Source organism: Benincasa hispida, chromosome 3 (assembly GCF_009727055.1).
Source record: "Benincasa hispida cultivar B227 chromosome 3, ASM972705v1, whole genome shotgun sequence".
NCBI classification, from domain to species: Eukaryota; Viridiplantae; Streptophyta; class Magnoliopsida; order Cucurbitales; family Cucurbitaceae; genus Benincasa; species Benincasa hispida.
Window position 1 is genome coordinate 42545185 of NC_052351.1, and position 19371 is coordinate 42564555.

Consider the following 19371-nt stretch of genomic DNA (forward strand, 5'->3'; position numbering starts at 1 on the left):
AAACAAAAGTTTAAAAACGTATTAGACACTTTCTAAAACTCAAAACCAACCCCTGCTAAACACAAAATTCTTCAGAGACTCGTAGAAACTTGGTAAGGTTCATAGTCCTATTTGCCACAAAACTGGAAAAAAATGTTTTTTTTAAAAAAATAAAGATATTGTAAATTTAAGTGTGCATGGCTTTGCACATGCTGGCATTACTACTAGCCGTAGTGCAAGTTGCTCCTAATAAAGATTAGTGGACCAAAAGCTAAGTGTAATCATGAGACTTTGGAATTTTTTCTTCGTTAATAATACAATTATTGCAATAAAGAAAACTTATGCACCAATCAAGATACATTACATATAACATGTTGCTTGCCTTTTGATTTAAAAAATAATCAAGGCATTTAAATACTTTATTTGAACTTAGAACACAGAGAAGTATCAAGTATGTCAAGCTTTTGCATCAGTCAGACCATAAACTTTGCCTGATTACTGCAAAGCAAACTCAGTGTATCTTTATAAATATCTCACTATGGATTTGAATTTCTAGTTAGTTTATTTTGTACAGTAAGCATTTACTTTTGTTGAAAGTTCTTGCAAATTTATATGAATGGATGGATTCTCCAGTTTCAGAAGCTGATGCACTTCTTTCTCCATCACCATTGTTTCTCTCATCAAACATTCCATACAAAACCCAATGGAACTCAAACATAATGTCATTTGGCCTTTCAGATTTCCCTCAACTTCATCATTTGTGTAAGCTTTGCTCAGTATTTCATTTGCACGTTGGCAGAAAGAACCCACAATTTTCTCAACATCTTCTTCACTTAAAGCAAAAGCTTTGCATCCATCATTTGAAGCCTTCTTCCCCATCTCCATTTCAGAACATTGGTTCCAGTTTTTGTTCTGCAATTCTTTTAAGGACTTTATTAGGCTTACCTTATCCATGAACTCCAGAGAGCATCCAACTTTTTTGCTGAAAGCTTCCATGTCTTCACTTAAACTATCATGGAGTTCCTTCACAACAAGCCCAGACCTATTGAGTTCTAGAGACAGAAACTTCATTTCATGCAGCATAATCTGTAAGATATCCACTGTTTTCTGGAGGGATTTCAGAAGTTTCTCATAGCAGCCACCTTGGAAAGGTGTGAACCAGAAATTAGGCTCAAACCCAGCTTCAACAATGAATTTTTCTAATTGACTAACATGGGATTTCAGAATTTTGTGGTATTCTATCAATGAAATGAAATTAGAAGTTTCATTCAAGTTTTTTTGGGGAATGAGGATTACCCTTTTGATGAAATCTTGAATGGCCACCAAACTTGTTGAGAATTCTGTTTTTGCCAAAGTTGCTGCTCTTGTTGGGTTGAATACAATCTCCACTGTTAGAAAACAGAGCAATCCAATGCAAGCTTCTGTGATTCTAGCATTTGCAAACTCAGATGGAATGCCATAATTCTTCCTCCCAAGAACTAGCAATGCGCCTAATGCTGATGCAATCCCACCAGATTGACCATACATTCTACTATGAACAAGAAAGCTGGTAAAAACAACCCAAGGGAGAAGAGGTAAGAGCCATAAATACTCATATTTCTTTAAAATGAAACAGCATAAAACGCCATAGATTGACCCAATTGCCGTCCCTTGAGCTCGAACATTTGCAACAGTAAATATGGCTTGTCTCTCAGTTGCAAAGCTGATGGCAACCGTCAATCCTGACCAATACCCATTTGGCTTTGTATAAGTCAGACCCAGAAACACAGCAAGCCCCAATGTAATCGAGCACTTCAACGCAAAACGCAAACTCTGGTTTGTAGGCAACATGTTCGACAAAATGCCCCAACGAGTTTCTTTAGTAGGATGGTCTCTCGACTGGGTTGCTTCTTCCCCATTGGCTCTCCGACCGATTTCCACCTCGGAGATGAGATTCCGGCCGGCGGCGGAGGCAGTTGAGTCGTACAGAAGGATTTCCATACAACGCAAGAAGAAGGAAGTGGGCAGAATCTGAGGAGTAATGGGAGAAATGTTGAGAGGCAGAGGGATTGAGAAGGTGGGCTTTGTCTCCGGCGCGGTTGTGGAAGTAGAAGGAACGGAGATCTTGAATTGCTGTAGCTTTAAGATGGCTTTGGTTTTGAGATTGTTGAGGAAATTGCAGAGTTGTTCATCCATTGCTCCGAAGGCCATTGAAGGGGAAGTTAACGCGGCTTCCATTCCTCTCATTGCAACTTCAATTTCTTCCATCTTTTCTTCAATGTCGAAGCCCATCTGTCGTCTCTCCCAAATCATTCCTCTCTGTGTTCACAAGAACAATGGTTATGATTCGAACTCTCTAAACTTCCAAATTATGGAAAAATTACGTAATAACTTATAAGTTAGGGGTGATTTATTTTTAAAATTTTTAAGATCACTTCTATGAAAAAAATCAAAATATGTTTTATTGTGAGAAAATTAATTTAATATTTAACTTTATGAATATAATATTGATATCATCGAAATTGGTTTTAAATAATTAAAAACATACTTAAGAATGATTTTAAACTATAAAAAGTGATTTTCAAAATTTTAGAATCAACTCATATCATGAGGTCGAGTTTTGAATCTTTTCCATTTTTTTGTTAATGGAAGTTCTGGGTATCGGTTTATATGAGCGGAGTTGAAGAAAAAAAGAATTTTATTTATCTTACAGATTGGGATAGAAAAAGCTTTTATTGTGTCGCTTAAGTTATATAGAAACTCTTGGTCATAATCATGAGGTCGAGTTTTGAATTTTTTTATCGCTAAATTATTATTGTAGTAAAAAAAATTGAAAAAACAATTATCTATTAAGATTTATGGACCAAATAAGAGCGAAGCTAGAAGTTTGAGGACTAAATTTGTAATTATAAGGCTGGGAGATTTTTATTTTCTTTAGGCAGTTATAAATTCATATTTCAATGTTAATCAGTAACATTATTTATATTAATGAAAGTTTTTTTTTTATTTTCGCGTTTGTTGAAGGTTAAAATTATTCACCTTTTGTTAAGAGATATCATTTATATGTATAATAGTATCGATGAAATAAAATACAATCTATTTTTTATAATCAAACTTAAATGTAATTTACCAACCTGAACAAAAAATAGATGTATTTTATTTCATGTATAAAATATGTACGTCAAAAGAAAAGGAAAATACATAAAGATAAACCAACAAACAAAATAAAGTTTTAAGCATAATTTTCTTTTTTAAAAAAATATTTAAGAGTAAATTTCTACCGGTACTAACTAACCTTCCTTAATGTAATATTAATTGTTTGACATTATATAATTTGGTTGTAACTATAGGTAGATCAAAAGTATCAATTTAAATTTTACTTTATATGTCATTATATATATATATATTACTATCTATTTTATCCTCTCTATATTATTTAGTTACTTACCATGACAAATAAGGAAATTCTTATAAATATAAAAATTTTAAAAATATTTATATTTTCTAATAAAAAGTTCCAAAAGTACAGTACTTTTGGAACTTTTTGCTATAAAATGTAAAATATTTTCAAATATCTTTTATATTTAAAAATGTTCTTGACAAATAATCCTCATTTATGAGTCTAACTGCATTAACTTTTTTAACAATAATGGATGGATGATCAAACCTTTCCCTCAATTAAATTTGAAATTTAATTTCCTCTTTGTTTTTATAAAACAATTATTTAGCCTTCGTTTGATAATCATTTAATTTTTTATTTTTATTTTTTAAAATTAAACATACCACTTCTACCTCCAAATTTCTTCATTTATTATATATTTTTTTAAGAAAAATACAAATCAATATAAGAAATAGAGAAGAAATAGATTTAATTTTTTTTTTTTTTAAAAAAAAACGAAATGGTTACTAAACAGGATCTTAAATACTACATTTATCCATGAGCTTTTAATCTTTTTCATTTTGTCTATGTACTTTTAACTTCATCTTTTTTAGATACTAAAATAAAAAGTTAAAAATATAAGATTAAAAATAAAACGAAACGAGACGCATTTAAACCTAATTAAAGCTCCTTCGTTGTTGATTTAAAAAATGAAAAAGGTGAAGTGATCATACCATATTGGCTTTGATACTTTGAAGAAGCTTTGTTCCATTTGTTGATAGAGACTTGGCTTCAACCATCAATGCAATTGCCTCTGCTTTGCTCTTCGCACCCACCCCTTCCACCATTGCCCCAATTCTCTCGCAACCATTCTCACAATAACCCCTACTCAGTTTCCTTATCTGCACCCACATGCACCAAAATAATATCATTCATAATATATTCCTTTTTTTTTTACAAAAAATATTCTCATTTTATTTCCACGTCAAAAATTAATAATTTCGATCTATAATCATCATCTATTGATGCATCAGTTCTTTTCATTGAAGTCAGAGGTTCGTATCTTATTTTCATATGTGAAGAAATATCTTAATGGCTGAAATTTGTATTTAGATGATAAAAAATTTGAACACCTTAATTTGTCCATGTTCTTTGCAATTATACAATTGGTAGGCCACATATATTCTGAGAGAATGACGTTTTGTGAGAATAAATACCAAAGATATATTTTTACAGCAATTATAAAATAACCAAAATATTTATTTTGTTGTCAATGTAATTTTTTATATAGATTTTTCTAAAAGAAAATTATTTAAACAGAAACTCTTTTCTAAAGTTTAAATCACGGGATGATAATTATCAGGTTTATGTTCAAATCCCTCTACTTTAATTGTACTAACAAAAAAGTTAGTGGGCCTAGTATATAATTCTATATGAATTTTATAATAAACTACATAGATTGATGTATAATTTTATTTTGGAAAAATTACTTTTTTAGTTCTCAAGTTTTAAAGAATATATATTTTTGGTCTCTGAATTTTAAAAATGTACATTTTTAGTCATAGGTTTATAAGAATAGACACATTTGATCCCTGAATTTTCAAAATGTGTTTTTTTAGTCCTTGAGTTTTTAAAAAGTCTCTCAAATAACTTTATATTATTATTTTAAATAATTATGTGACATTCTAAATTAGAAAAATATATATATTTTTTTAAAAAAATTACATCCTCTCTAAAACTATCTTTTCTAATTTTAAATATCACATAATTATTTTTAAAAAAATCAAACAAAAAAAATACTTCAAGGACCTTATAAACCTATTTTAAAAAACTCAATGACTAAAAAGGTATATTTTGAAAACTTAGGAACCAAATGAGTCTATTTTTATAAACCTGGGGACTAAAAAAAATATATTTTTAAAATTTAATGACCAAACACACATTCTTCAAAACTTAGGGACTTAAAAGGTAATTTTCCTTTTATTTTTTTTAGTACAATCAATGGAGTATGAAGATCAAACTGGAGATTATGGCTAACAGGAAATAAGCTTATGCCAATTATTACCTCTTACCTATACTTACTTTGGCAATATTTTATCCAAATATTCAACGTTTTGCTAAAATCATTTTATCTATTTTTTTCAAAAGTTTCATTAATGGTTCATTTATAAGTATGAATTTTGAGAATGTGTGTTGCCCTTCAATATATATATACATGTAGACAAACATTCGTTGATTTGACATAAACTTAGTAGAGTGAATAATTGTCTTTTTTTTTTTTTTTTTTTACTTTAAACTAAAAATAAAATAAAATTCAATTAATTCTTTTGTTCATATGGAGATTTGAGTATTATTGTGGTTAAGAGAATAATTATGCCATACAATTAAATTAATTAGATCACTCTTTATAGTGATCTCTGATTTCATAATGTTTGATTGATTATATAAATTGAAAATTCCCAATTTTTTTAAAAATATATTTAGAAAGGCCCCTTATAATTACTAATATTTCTTTTTCCAATTTGCTTCTTGGTTTTAAGTATTTCAAATATACTCCGGTTAGTATTTGAGTTTTGGTGTAATAAAAATGGGGTTATTTTTAAATACAGAAAAATGAACAAAAAAAATATTTATAAATATAGCAAAATGTCATTATCATCTATCACTGATAAACACGAATAGTCATTAATAGATATCTGATAAATTGTGACATTTTACTATATTTATAAATATTTTCAACAGATTTTTCATTTAAAACAGTTTTTCATAAAAATATCTATAAAAAAAGGTTATTACTTTTAATTCTTTTAGAATATTACATCACAATTATGAAAAGATGTTTGAACTTTTTTAACGTTGTATTCAAAGAATTTGTCTTTTAAATATGAAAAATACTTATAGACATCTTGAGTCATTCATTTTTATGTAGTTCATTTTTTTTTGTCTAATTATAGTTTGTCATGTGACAATTCTTTTTTAAAATATCTTTGAGGATTTTTTTTATTATTATTTTTAATGTGTGGTTGGAATGGATTTTTTCCTCTTAAATTAGGAAGGAATATAACTAAAAAATAAAATAAAACAATAAATATTAAAAAAAAAAGTAAAAAAGGGGTTTTTAAATATAAAAAACATTTAAAAATATTTTATTGTAAGTAGGATCAAGTTATCGGAGGAAGAAAGATTATATATTTATAAAATCAAGATTTTATTTTAACAAAAATTTTGGTCGTATCTATGAAAATTATTTCTGGACCTTGATTTTACCTGGAAGAAGGCGAGGCGTGGGAAGGGAAGCATCATGGCGGCGACGGCGGCGAGAGCTCCGGCAGCCGTACTGGACGCAACCCGAATTGGGTGCATAACAAAACTGATCTGACCGCCGTGAATCACTGTCCCAACGTACACGATCACCAGCTGTCCAAAGGCAATTCGCTTCGTCAGCAAGTGGGTCCGCTCCGGCAGCGCCACCACAAACGCACTGACAATCACCGCCAACGCCGCCGATGCCGCACCGGTGAATCGTCCCGGTCCGATCAGCCACAAGCACGGCACAGACAAGACCACCACCGACACTACCGCCCACATCACGTGCCACACACCCCTGACGGCATCACCGACCGATACCGCGTCGGAAAGTACAATGGAAATAGTGGTGACATAAGAGAAAGCCGAGAACGCCAGTAACCGTCTGACCGGCGCCGGCCCGAAAATCGTGACGACACCGACTATGGCACATGCCAAAGCCGCTCGTAAAGCTAAGCCTAGGCGCATTCGCCACACAATCGCCGTCGCCGCCACGACCGCCATTTATTAGGGGTTTGTATGTATATAGTATATAAAAGAGGAAGAAAGAAAGAGAAAGAAGGAGAGAAAAGGAAGAACTTAACAAAAGCTTTAGGTCTGTAAAAAGGAAAAGAGATTTGGTTTGTGACAAAATTTTAACTTGAATTTAATATATAAGGCAAAATGTTTGGTAGCACAATGGGACAGTGGAATACACACTTAGCATAGATTTTATAACTAAATGTTGGGAGAATAATGGGATTGGAATATAATATATTTACCCTTCCTTTAAAAATAATAATAATCATAATAATAAACTTATATTTAAATGTCATTCTCGTCTCTATACTTTTTAGTTTATTTTAATCAATGTATCTTTATGATATTTGTTTTGATCTTTATATGTACTTTTGATTTATACTGATTATAGTTTTTAAATTCAAAATGTCCTTTAAAAAGTGACCACTTTGGTCTTATTTTTTAAAATTTTTATATATAATAGAACTATTTTATTACAAATTTATATGGTTATATTTTTCGAAATTTAGTAAATGAAGTACAAGTATCATGATAAAATTTGATCAAAGGACAAGAGATTAAACAAAAAAAAAAAAAAAAAATTGCAAATTTTGTCCTATTTTGAAAAAAAGTTAGAATTCAGTTCCTATGATTTATAAATCGAATTTATTCTATATGGTTTGATAAAATTCTCATAAATAATCCTAGACTATTGATGAGTTTTTTTTCTTTATCAAACCATAAGAACTAGATTCTAACTTTTAGAACTATAGGAATTAAACTCTAATTTTCTCTAAACTATATGGACCAAATTTATAATTTAACCAATAAAAAGATAAAGAGATCAAAATAGTCATTTTTTAAAAGTAGAGTGACCCAAATGATTGAAATGAAAAAAAAAAAAAAGTTGTTGAGAGTATAGAGATCATCTAATTCGATATATTGAAAGTATGAGCCAAAGTCAAAAGTAGGGACCAAAACTATATTCAAATGTATTTTGAATTTGGTCCATAAACCTTGCAAATTGTGAGTATTAAATATTTATACTTTCAAAGAGTTTTAATGAAGGTTTAAATGTTTAAATTTTATTTCGTGCATGTCCTCACAGTTAATATGACCCTCGAATTAATCATATACAATTTTAAGGATCTTAGTAAGGATAACTTTTAGCATGATTCTTCAATACATAATGAATTACATAAAGGTTAAATGTTAATAGATTTAGGCATAACGTGAGAAATGATCTAAAATTATCAAAACGTTTCAAAGTATAATGAGACTACAAACACAACTATAAAAGTTAATTAGGAATCTATATATTTAAAACTTTTAAAAGTATAAAATTAAATAGATTTCACAATCCCATTCATTTACCAAATTTAATTAAAAGTGAACCCAAGAGAAAAGGTGTGAAAAAATTGTCATTTTAGACTCTTAAACTATTAGAGACATTCATACGCATGTTTAAAAGTCTTTTAAGGATATGTTTCTCTTTTAAAACGAGGGATATTGTGAATGGTTAAATTAATTATTATATTAGTTTAATTCTAACAACATTTTGATGGGTAAAAGAATTTTTTTATCGCAGAAGGGACTAAATGTATTAACTAATTTAGCTCCAACTTGTTACACTTCAATCCATTTTAATCTTTTACAAATAATTTTTATTGGAAACCTAAATAATGTAGTCTATCCTTTTCGCTTTTAACGAGTTTTAGGTTCGAATCTTCATTCTAATATTTGTGACACAACATTTTTTAGCTCAGTTTTTAATTTCTATTATATATATTATATATATATATATTATATATATAAATATATATATATATATTATATATATTATTTGTAATATAACGTTTACTTTTAAAGTATTCTTACAATTATGCAATTGAAGGAATTGAATAATTAATTTATCTAATCAAAAGAGACTTTCTGATGATACCATTAAGCAGCCTCCATGATTCTCGTTGGCTTTCAACTAAATTGTTGTCCTACTCCAAACACGAAGAGACCAAAATGTTAAGTTTTTTTTTTAAAAAAAAATTATACGGAGATGTAAGAATCAAACCATCATAATTTAATTTGTGTATTTATCTACTAAGTTATATTTAAATTGGTTCTTAATGTTAACACATTCTATCTAGTTTGATCTTAACTAAATTGTATCTATGTGAGTCATGAGTTGTTTTTGTTGTGATGGGTCATACATTTTTATATCTTTTTTAAATTCTCCTTGATTACTTGAGAAGCTAAAAAATGATAACATTACATTGTAGCCCATGTGGCACAAACTTACCAGTTGTAATGAGTTCTTCTCTTTTTGTGCAAAAGACAAGAAAAAAAAAATCATTGTTTTTATTGCTCTAATATTACACTATTGGTTGAGACTTTGACTCTTGAGGGAACTGATTTACATTTTATCCATAATTTACTATCTTAGGATGGACGGAGTCATATAGGGATCAGGAGTACGTGCTCCTCGAATTATCGATTTTTGTACTTTAATTTTGAAGTGATAATTAGTAATATTAATGGAAAATGTTATAACATTTTTTTTTTAAAAAAAATCAATATGGCATGATTTACAAAAATGAATGAGGTGATAGATTTTGGTTACGTGGGAAAGGTATTGGATATATAAGATAAATCTTAATTTTAAAGAATATAATTAAAATTTAGTTTTTAAAAAATAAATTTTTATTTCACAAAAATTTAAAGCTAGTAGGAGATTGATTTTATACACTGCGTGATTCTCTAAAAGTGCTTTTAATAGATTTAATCACAATTTGATTTACCAAGCACAAAAAATGGTTAATAATGTCTCAAAATCACTTCTAACTCTCCCAAAATCAACCTCTAATGTACATTTAGGTTTTTAACATTAGAGTTTATAACATTACTTTTAATATGAATTTTCTTATTTGAATTAGTGATTTCAAAATGAAAGCCAAGTTTTGAAGGGGAAAAGAGCCCTTCAAGAACTTGTTTTTATTTTTGAAATTTGGCTAGATTTCAAATATTTTCCTAGTAAAGATTAAAACCGTTGTAAAGTAATTTTAAGAAATAAATATAATTTTTTTTTATTATCAAACATTGTTGTTGGGTTTTATGTTCTAAAACTCGTGGTTTATAAACGATAAACTCATTCTGTAAATTGATAAAGTAGTTGTTGAATATATGAATAAGCCGTTTTAGAAACAAATCCAATAAACTAAAAGATTCATGACTATTACATGAGTACTCGAAATTTATGTGGAGACATAAGAGTGGATCAGGTTCGAGTAAATAGTCTAAATGATCTATAGTATATGAATAAGGTTGGGTGCCTTATTTTAGTAACACTATCAGATGCGGTCCACTCTGTAGTTGTTATAAAAAGTTATAAAGTGCTACAGACGAAGTGATCCTGATTCGTAAATGTAGTGACATGAGGAGTGAGGGCGTCTTGTGCAAGATCGGACCAAGAAATCAGTCACTCTTACTTTATAACGTTGTTTACTGTTTAAGACTGACTATTTCAAAACAATAACCTAGATAACTTAACCTTAATCCTGAGCTAACTATGAACTCCTGTTTATTTAGGATTATCCTTAGATTTGTATAGGTGAGGGTTGGCTCAACAGCACCGGCTCAATAAGCTTCCCATTTTAGGGGTAAGACCGAGTAGATAGCTGGAAAAATATGGTGCAAGACGAAATTCACTCCTACTCGCTTTTAGGGATAGTAGAGAGGTTGTTTCCTTAAGTGCTAACTCTAGGTTTTGAACAAGGGGCCCCACTTTCTCATTGGTCCGAGAGGGACTCGCTTTTGTGATCGGATCACAAACTAATTGTTCATTAGAGGATCGGTGGGACTTAAGTAACAAGAGGTAATCTAGGGGTAAAACGGCATTTTGACCCAACCGTTATTACAACTTGTGAAGGGTTAACTTACTAATCATGGTTTTGAACAAGGGGCCCCACCCTCTCATTGGCCCGAGAGGGACTCGCTTTTGTGATCGGAAACTAATTGTTCATTAGAGAATTAGCGAGACTTAAGTAACAAGAGGTAATCTCGGGGTAAAACGGCCTTTTGACCCAACTGTTATTACAAACAACTTGTGAAGGGTTAACTTACTAATCATGGTTATCAAGTGGACACAATATATCTAGCAACTATTGGATTTTAGTGGAATGACCCAGTAGTTAACGAATGAGGGTTAATTTGATGTAAAAAATTTAACCAATTAATCTCGGATTGTTGGAGTCCAATGATCTGTAGGTTCATTAGGTCCCCTACTAGCTCACAAATGGATAAGCCTTAGAATAGCGTGATAAGTTGATTTGAAACGTTCAAATTAGAATTAATGGAATTAGTAATTATATGTGATATAATTACACGTTTAATTTTGGAACTAAACATAATTAGAGAATTGATTAATATTTAAATATGATTTACATATTAATTTCATGAATAGGGATTCTTGGTAGTGGAATTGGTGATTAATTAATTTAATATTTGATATTAAATTAATTGGAACTAATTAAATTATTTAATTAATTATTAATTATTAATTTTATTAGAAAAATTAATTTTGAATTAATTTTTGTAAAATTAATAAATTTTTAGTTTTAATTATAAAATTAAAAAACTGAAAATGATATTTGATTTTGAAAATGGATTCAAAATTAATAGAAAAATGAAAAATTAGAAAATGGAAAAACCCCATCAAAAGTGGGATTTTTTTCACTTTCTAACCAAGCACCTTATTCATTTCTTAGTACTGAAAATTGGAGTTGAAGGTGACAAAATTTAATGCAACTGGATTGCATGATATTCCAAGATATATCACATAAGCTTCAGCGGAAAGACTCCCATGCAAATTGATTGAATTTGTAGAGAAATTTTGGAGGTTGAGGTCTTCAACCTCGGTAAACTAGTGACCTCCTCTCCATTTTCCCCTAATTCAAGCTTGTTTTGAGTCTCACAACTTAATCTAAGACTCCAAGAGAATAGTAGGGAAGACCTTGGGGTGGTTCACAACCAAAGAAAAAGGAGATTGCAGCTGAAGATCAAAATTCAAGAGGTTCTTTAAAGGTATGTGTTGAAATCCTCTTAATTCTCTATGAACATACTTATTTTGATGTCAAAAATCAAGGAATTATAATGCTTAATGATCCTGTTTTCTTCCGATGCATGTTTCATCATAAATTAGTTTTAAACTCTCCATTAGTTTATATTTGACTTTACTATTAATTTTGAGTGTAATGAGAAAACTGACGAGAAAACTGACAATTTTTATGCATGACATAAACTTTTTAGATCGAGTGTATTCTTATTTCTTTTTATTTATTAAGTGAATTTAGTTTTCTCAACACAATATATTACCTCAACTAATTTTACGAGACAACATTCTAACCTAGTCCAACACAATAATTGGAATGTGAGAAAACTTGAAAACGTCGTACCTCTTTATTAAGAATTAATCCGTCTAAACTAATAGCAATATGATCAAATTGGGTGCTAAGAATCTCAAGTGACTTCTATAATCTATATGGATATTGAATTTAGATTAGTTTTAGCGTCCAATAAAAATGATGACATTGAATAAATATTTGAAAATGATGACTTTTACCACGTAGATTGTTCAACTAAAACAATTGGCAATCATTATTATAGATAACATAAAGTTTTATCTCAAAACTAATCGGTAATGAAAAGAGTAATCCATCTATCTTATAAAGAGTGTGAGATCCTTTCATTTTTTTCAATGTGTGATCCTCATCATGTCCCCTCAAGATGGTATATCTTTTGGGTTCGCCATTCTTGATCAAATTATAATTTCTTTTTATTGGACCGAATACCCATTTTGGCTTTAATTATAGGGCATTTTGAAAAATAGAAAAATATGGAAAAATATTTACATAAATAACAAAATTTAATTATAGTTGTGATAGACATTGTTATAAATGTCTATCATAGATAGACGGTAATAGAAGTCTATCAACACCTATTAATCATAGAAACTGATACAAGTCTATCATCGATAAAGATTGATAGAAGTCTATAAGTGTCTATCAGTTTTTTTTCTATTTCTGTAAATAATTTGACATTTTTTCTATCTATGAAAATGTTTCTTAATTATATCATCTAACACATATATCTCGACTAATTATAAGTTTTTTTTTTAGTTCAGGGCAAGAGGTCAAGAAGATCATGTGTTCAAACATCTATGATGTTCTTTTCCTCCCCAATTAATATTGATTTCCACTTATGCATTTGAAGGGGAATGTTAGATGATATAATTAATTTTTACTCATAAGCTTAAGCTTTTGAGTCAATCAGTAATGTTGCAAAATCAACAAACGGAAAAGATGTTTGTTACATCTATGGGATAAAGAAAAAAACAAGTTAGTTAGAGAGAATGTTATAGAATACAAAATAGTGGTACATCTAAGATTAGAGAATTTATATAATGCACTTCTCTATTAAACATCATATAATAGATTCAAGATATTTCCACGAGTAATTTAAGAATATCTTCTCCACTAAGAAATTAGTAATTTATATATTTTTCCTCCATATCATTGAGCTCTTTAACCTGTCGCTTAAGTAAGAGTTATTAATTTTACCATAATAAGTACTAACGTTATATAAACGTTTCATACACTCTCTCAATAAATTGGGTTATTAATCTTATAAAAACAATCATTAATTTAACCAAACTATTTCAACTTTCTCCCTTGACAATTTATCTCAAAATGGGTCAATTTAAAGTAGGCGTTGAACAGTTCAACATTGCTCAACTATCACGGAATTATATTTTTAATTTTGAGGTCTGAGGTTCGCTTTACTCCCCGTATTGTCTAACAATATATATATATATATATATATATAAGTCTTCGTATCTTGAAGAATACATATATTAAGTTCCTCAGTTTTCAAATTTTATCTTTTTTTTTTGTCACTTAATTTTTAAAAATAAGTTAAAAGGTTTTTTAAATACTTTTTCAAACTAAAGTATATGACCTTTTAAATTAAAAAAAAATTAAGAGAAAACATATCATTTTTAAAAATTATTTTTCTAAGTTATATCTATACTATATTAAATGGGGGCATATGGGAGAATCTTTATCTTCCCATATTGCTCTTCAATTTTAAGTAAATTCCTATTATACCCTCCCATCTCCTAGTTAATTACTACTCTCTCATTTCTTACGTTAGTTACTACTTATTATACCCTTTCATCTCTTAGGTTAGTTACTACTCATCACAAATTTTATTTACTCTCACCCTTTCATATGATTGTTTGTTATGATTGTGTTTGATATATATTGTTAACTCACTCGATTTCTTCATATTTACAACATGTTCCAAACTTTTGTATTGTCTAAACTTCTTGGTAAATTGTCCTTTTGTGATTTAAAATTGAATAATTTGTGAAATCCCTAATCTAAATTCAAATTCAAATTCAAATTTTATTTCTTTGTTTTTCTATGTAAAGGCTAATTTCTAAATTTATATCCCTATTATTATTGTATACATAGTTCTTTCTACGAGCATTACAAATTCTTCTCATTCTCAATTCTAAATCCATTATTAGAGATGTTTAAGTTCAATCTTCTTTGGTAAATTTAGTTAGTCTTTTTTGTTAAGTTTTTAAAATTATTAAGTTAAAATTTTTCAATTTATTATTGTATGCACATAGTTCTTTCTAGGGGTATTATAGATTCTTTCCACTCTCAATTCCAAATCCATCATTGTAGATATTTTAGTTCAATCCACCATTTATAGATTTAGTACATTTTTTTTTTTTTTGTTGATTTTTTAAAACTAGTAAGTTTAAGTTTTCAAATTTATTTCTCTATTATTATCGTATACATAGTTCTTTTTGTGAGCATTATTTGATTGATATTTTAAACTTAATGTTTGATTTAGTTGCTCAAACTTGGGTTATATTGGCCATTTTCATTAATATAATAAAATTATTTATTTCTTGTTAAAGAAATATTGAAGTCATACTTTTTTTTTTGTATTTACATGTTAAAAAAAAGTTTTGTATTTTAAGAAAAATAAATTAAAATATTTAAAATATGAAGGTAGTTTTTTTTCCTAATCATTGTTTTTGGCATTGTTGTTTATACTTTTCTTTTTTAAAATTCTTAACTTAGTAGTATACCCAAAGAAAGATTTGTTAAAATCATGTATCAATAAATTCAAAAAGTTAATTTTGAGTAACAATACAAAACACTAAAACAATAATGGAAGAATATTTAGTTATTATATATATATATATATATTTTAAAAATATGATTTGAGATCTTAATGATAAGAAGCAATTTCACTTATCAAATTTCGAGATAAAATTCACAAACAGTGTCCATATCATCAAAGAAAAAATGGTCAAAACAAGAACTATAAAACTATGTTCCATGAATATAAACAATAATTTTGTTTACGATGATATTTATATTATTTTTTTCCTTCTTTTACTTCCAAAAAGCAACCATCAAAGAACTACCCTTATCAATTATATTCCACAAATTTTATTCCAATTCAATAATTCAACTAAATCATTATGTATTTTAATTTGATTCATCTATCTCTTCTTGTATCTTTATTTACTGCTATAGTTTTATATATTTATTAATTTTTGAAGTTTTATATTTTAGAATAAATAAATTAAAAAATGAAGGTAATTTTATTTTTCTAAATAGATATTTTAGTATAATCATAGTTTTTGACTTTTGTTGTTTTTTTAATTATCTTTTCAAAAATTCATATCTTAATTGGATACTGAAAAAAAATAATCAAAATTAGATTTCAACAAACTAAAAAAAATAAATCTCATTAATAGTTAAAAAAATCTTTAAAACATGAGAAGATTTAGTTATTATAATTTTTTTTTAAAAATGATTTAATAGATTGGATCCTAATATAATAGGAAAAAAAACATTTAATTTTGATTACAAAAAGATATTTCTTTATTCAATGTCAAAATGATTAAATATGTATTTACTTATTTTTTATTAAATGGAGGTATATAATTCTTATGAAATATATTCTTTATTTATTTTTTTCCCAAAAAGTAATCATCAAAGAACTACCCCATAATAAAAATAGTTTATATTCATATGTCACTCTCTACCAATTTTACTTCACAAATTTTATTCCAATTACACAATTTTATATTTTAATTATTTCATTTCATGTTAAAGATTTATTAATTTAATTCAATGAATATTCTATCAAATTGAAATTATATCTTAAAATTTTATTTCATAAAAAATTTTAGTCATGCGATGCACGTGTCTTCCAACTAGTATATATTTTTTTTAAAAAAAAATTAAATTACTTAACTTATGGTCTTTTCATTTTTGGGATTAAACAACTTGCAATTAAAAGTACAATTATACAAATAATCGAGGAGTCATAATATCAAAAAGAACGATAATATCAACTATAATAATAATTTCCATTTTCAACCCATCTTTCATATACACTCTCTTTCATCTATTGGGATAAACAAAATAAATTATTGATATTTGAATGTAAATTAGAAAAATAAATACAAATTTGAAGAAAAAAGTTCTCACACCCTTATGATCTTTTCCAATATTATCAATACAAAATAAAATATAGGAATAGGGTCTTTCTATTAATTTAATTTTGTTTTTTTTCCCTATATTACTTTTACATTTAGGATATAAATTGTTAGAATATCATACATGTGTATACTAAAGTCATGTGTTTGAATTTCTTTTCCACACACAAATATCAACTAATATTTGTTTAATTAATTTTAATAATAATGAGTAAATTTTTTCAACATATGTTTGTAATTTAATTTAACTTACATAACCCACCCTGATCAATACAAATATCAATTTATATCCCTGAATTTTTTGAGTTATATCAATTTAAACTCTAATTTGATAATTGTATCCATTTTAACTTTGAACTTTCATAAATATATCAGTTTAGACTCTTAATAAAATTTATTTAGAAATTGTCTGTTCATGTTATAATCGTCAATTTTGTTGAATCGATATTTGTAGAAGTCTACACACATATAAGAATTTATGTATTGACGACATTCAAATATAATAGAATTTAAATTGATTCATTTATAACAATTTATAAGTTTAATTGAAAAAATTAAATGTTTTGCAAAAAACTTTTCAAATGAAATCTAAAGGCGAAACTGTAATTTAATATATTTATGAAAGTTCATGATTTAAATTTATACAACACCAAAGTTCAAGGTTTAAATTGATACAATTATATTAGTTTTGTGTTTAAATTGATACAACCACCAAAGTTTAGTGTTTAAATTGATACAATTATTAGTTTGGGGTTTAAATTGAAACAATCACCAAAGTTTAGGGTTTAAATTGATACAATTATTAGTTTAAGGTTTAAATTAATACAATCATCAAAGTTTAGGAATTACATTTATACAATTATTAGTTTAGTTTAAATTGATACAACTCTCAAAATTTATGGGTATAAATCGATATTTGCTCTAAAGTTATATTGTCGGATTACAAATATCTTTTCTTTACTACCAAGTTGTAACATTCATCTAAAATTGTTGACTTGTTTTAAAATAATTAATTACTCTACCACAATAATCACAGAGAAAGCGGTAAAGATTTGAATATATGCCCATCATAACATAATTGAATTAGTTAAGATATATCTCCTCGAGTAATAAATAAGGATATAATTTTTTTTTGTTTGGAATGGTAAAGAATACAGCAAATTCACTTTTTTTTTTTAATAATTAAAAAACTTACAAAATGAATATATATTATTATGTTCATGAAATGTAATCAAGTTACGATTACAAACATAAAAATTCTTTTTTTTTTTTTTTTCAAAAAAATAATAATAAAACATCGCGAGTTCATATTCAATGATACTCAAAATAATAGAGTTTTAAGTTTAAACTTTAAAAAAAAAAAAAAAAAAAAAAAATCTACGATGAGGTTAATCAAATTTCAACTTTGTAATAATTTGCGTCATTTAGTATGTAAATTAAATGCTAATCATTTATTGAGTTGATTTAAATGTCAATTCACCCACTTGAGTTTGTCAAATATTAATGTGAAGGGTTATTTTTGTTAATTTTCCATTTAATCAGAATATTTTTTCTTAATTAAATATCAAATACTTATCATTGCTTTCATTTTAACATCTTAAAGCTAATACAAACATAGTTCAATTGTCATAAATTTATACTATCCACTTCGATTGAGATGTTTTGATTCATAAATAATAATTAATTAATTAAAAAAACCTCTTGGAAAATTTCTAGAACTATCCCAAAGTTTTAAAATATAATTTTTGTATTCTACCTCTGAGTTAATTAATTCATTTTCATTGCTTGAATTTAGCAATAACTAAAAGTTGACCAACTCTTTTTTGAAAAAAAATTAATGACTAGGCTAGAATTTTTTTCCATCATCAACGTGAACTCTCAATAAAATTTTAAAAATAACGCAAATAAGGACGTATTTAGATTAATTTAAAAAATATATAATTGTTTAACGTAAAAAATTCTCATGTATTTGACAACTCTAACTCATTCTCAAAAGTATTTTTATTACAAGTTTGTTTGGTTTGTTATATATTTAAAAGTGTTTCTATTGATGTCAAAAACTATAAAGTAATATGAATTAATAATTTAAAATAATAGTCGTTAGTGTTGGTCGTTGTCAGAGTTGGTAGAGGTGGTCGCGCAATGATGTGGTCAAAGAACGCTGATGCAATGGTGCTGCCAGAGTTGGTTGGAATTGGCCGCTAGGGGAGTGTTTGTTGGAGTTGATCGAAAGTGGTTGTCGGAGTTGGAAGCCGATAATAGTGGTCGCTAGAAGTGGCAGTCGGAGGTAGCCGTCGGAGTTGGTGGCCAATGACGCTGGTCACCGGAGGTGGCGGCTGGAGTCAGGTGGTCGGTGATGGTAGCCCACGACAACATAGTGGAATTGAGGTATATGACTTTTGGAGCGTTTTGGTAATTTTAAGAATTATACAAATTATGGAGAGATTAACCATCAAACACTTAAAGTTCATTTTTCTAAAGGTTGATTTCAAATGTTTATCTTAAACCAACTTATTTTATAAAAACTCGTTTTTTCCAACTCTATTTTGAGTGGTTTCTAAACTTTTAGAGATTTTGTTGTTGGTTGAATATTTGTTTAAGGTGTTTGATTTTGCGAATGAATGAGTGATGTTATAGAGGCTATCAC

General features: G+C 27.7%; 1 protein-coding gene across 2 annotated transcripts; it reads right to left on the minus strand.

Annotated features, from left to right (window-relative positions):
- Window positions 1-351: 351 nt before the first annotated feature.
- On the minus strand, window positions 352-7352 carry LOC120073933. 2 transcript variants are annotated; one of them, XM_039026854.1, is made up of 4 exons: window positions 6605-7352; window positions 4072-4239; window positions 1276-2277; window positions 960-1121 (listed from the first exon to the last, which is right to left on the minus strand). In XM_039026854.1, the coding sequence occupies exons 1-4, from the start codon at window positions 7145-7147 to the stop codon at window positions 1098-1100; spliced, it is 1737 nt and encodes a 578-aa protein (XP_038882782.1). In that variant the 5' UTR covers window positions 7148-7352; the 3' UTR covers window positions 960-1097. The 2 variants fall into 2 exon arrangements, with proteins under 2 accessions (XP_038882781.1, XP_038882782.1); XM_039026853.1 differs by having other exon boundaries at window positions 352-2277; window positions 6605-7351.
- Window positions 7353-19371: the final 12019 nt, after the last annotated feature.

Bases quoted from the DNA above. Each gene is read 5' to 3' on its own strand.
- LOC120073933 (XM_039026853.1), bottom strand. From the start codon at position 7,147: ATGGCGGTCGTGGCGGCGACGGCGATTGTGTGGCGAATGCGCCTAGGC. The intron at 4,240-6,604 runs GTAAAATCAAGG...ATGTGGGTGCAG, and splicing joins CACGCCTCGCCTTCTTCCAG to ATAAGGAAACTGAGTAGGGG. The intron at 2,278-4,071 runs GTATGATCACTT...TTGTGAACACAG, and splicing joins AAAGTATCAAAGCCAATATG to AGAGGAATGATTTGGGAGAG.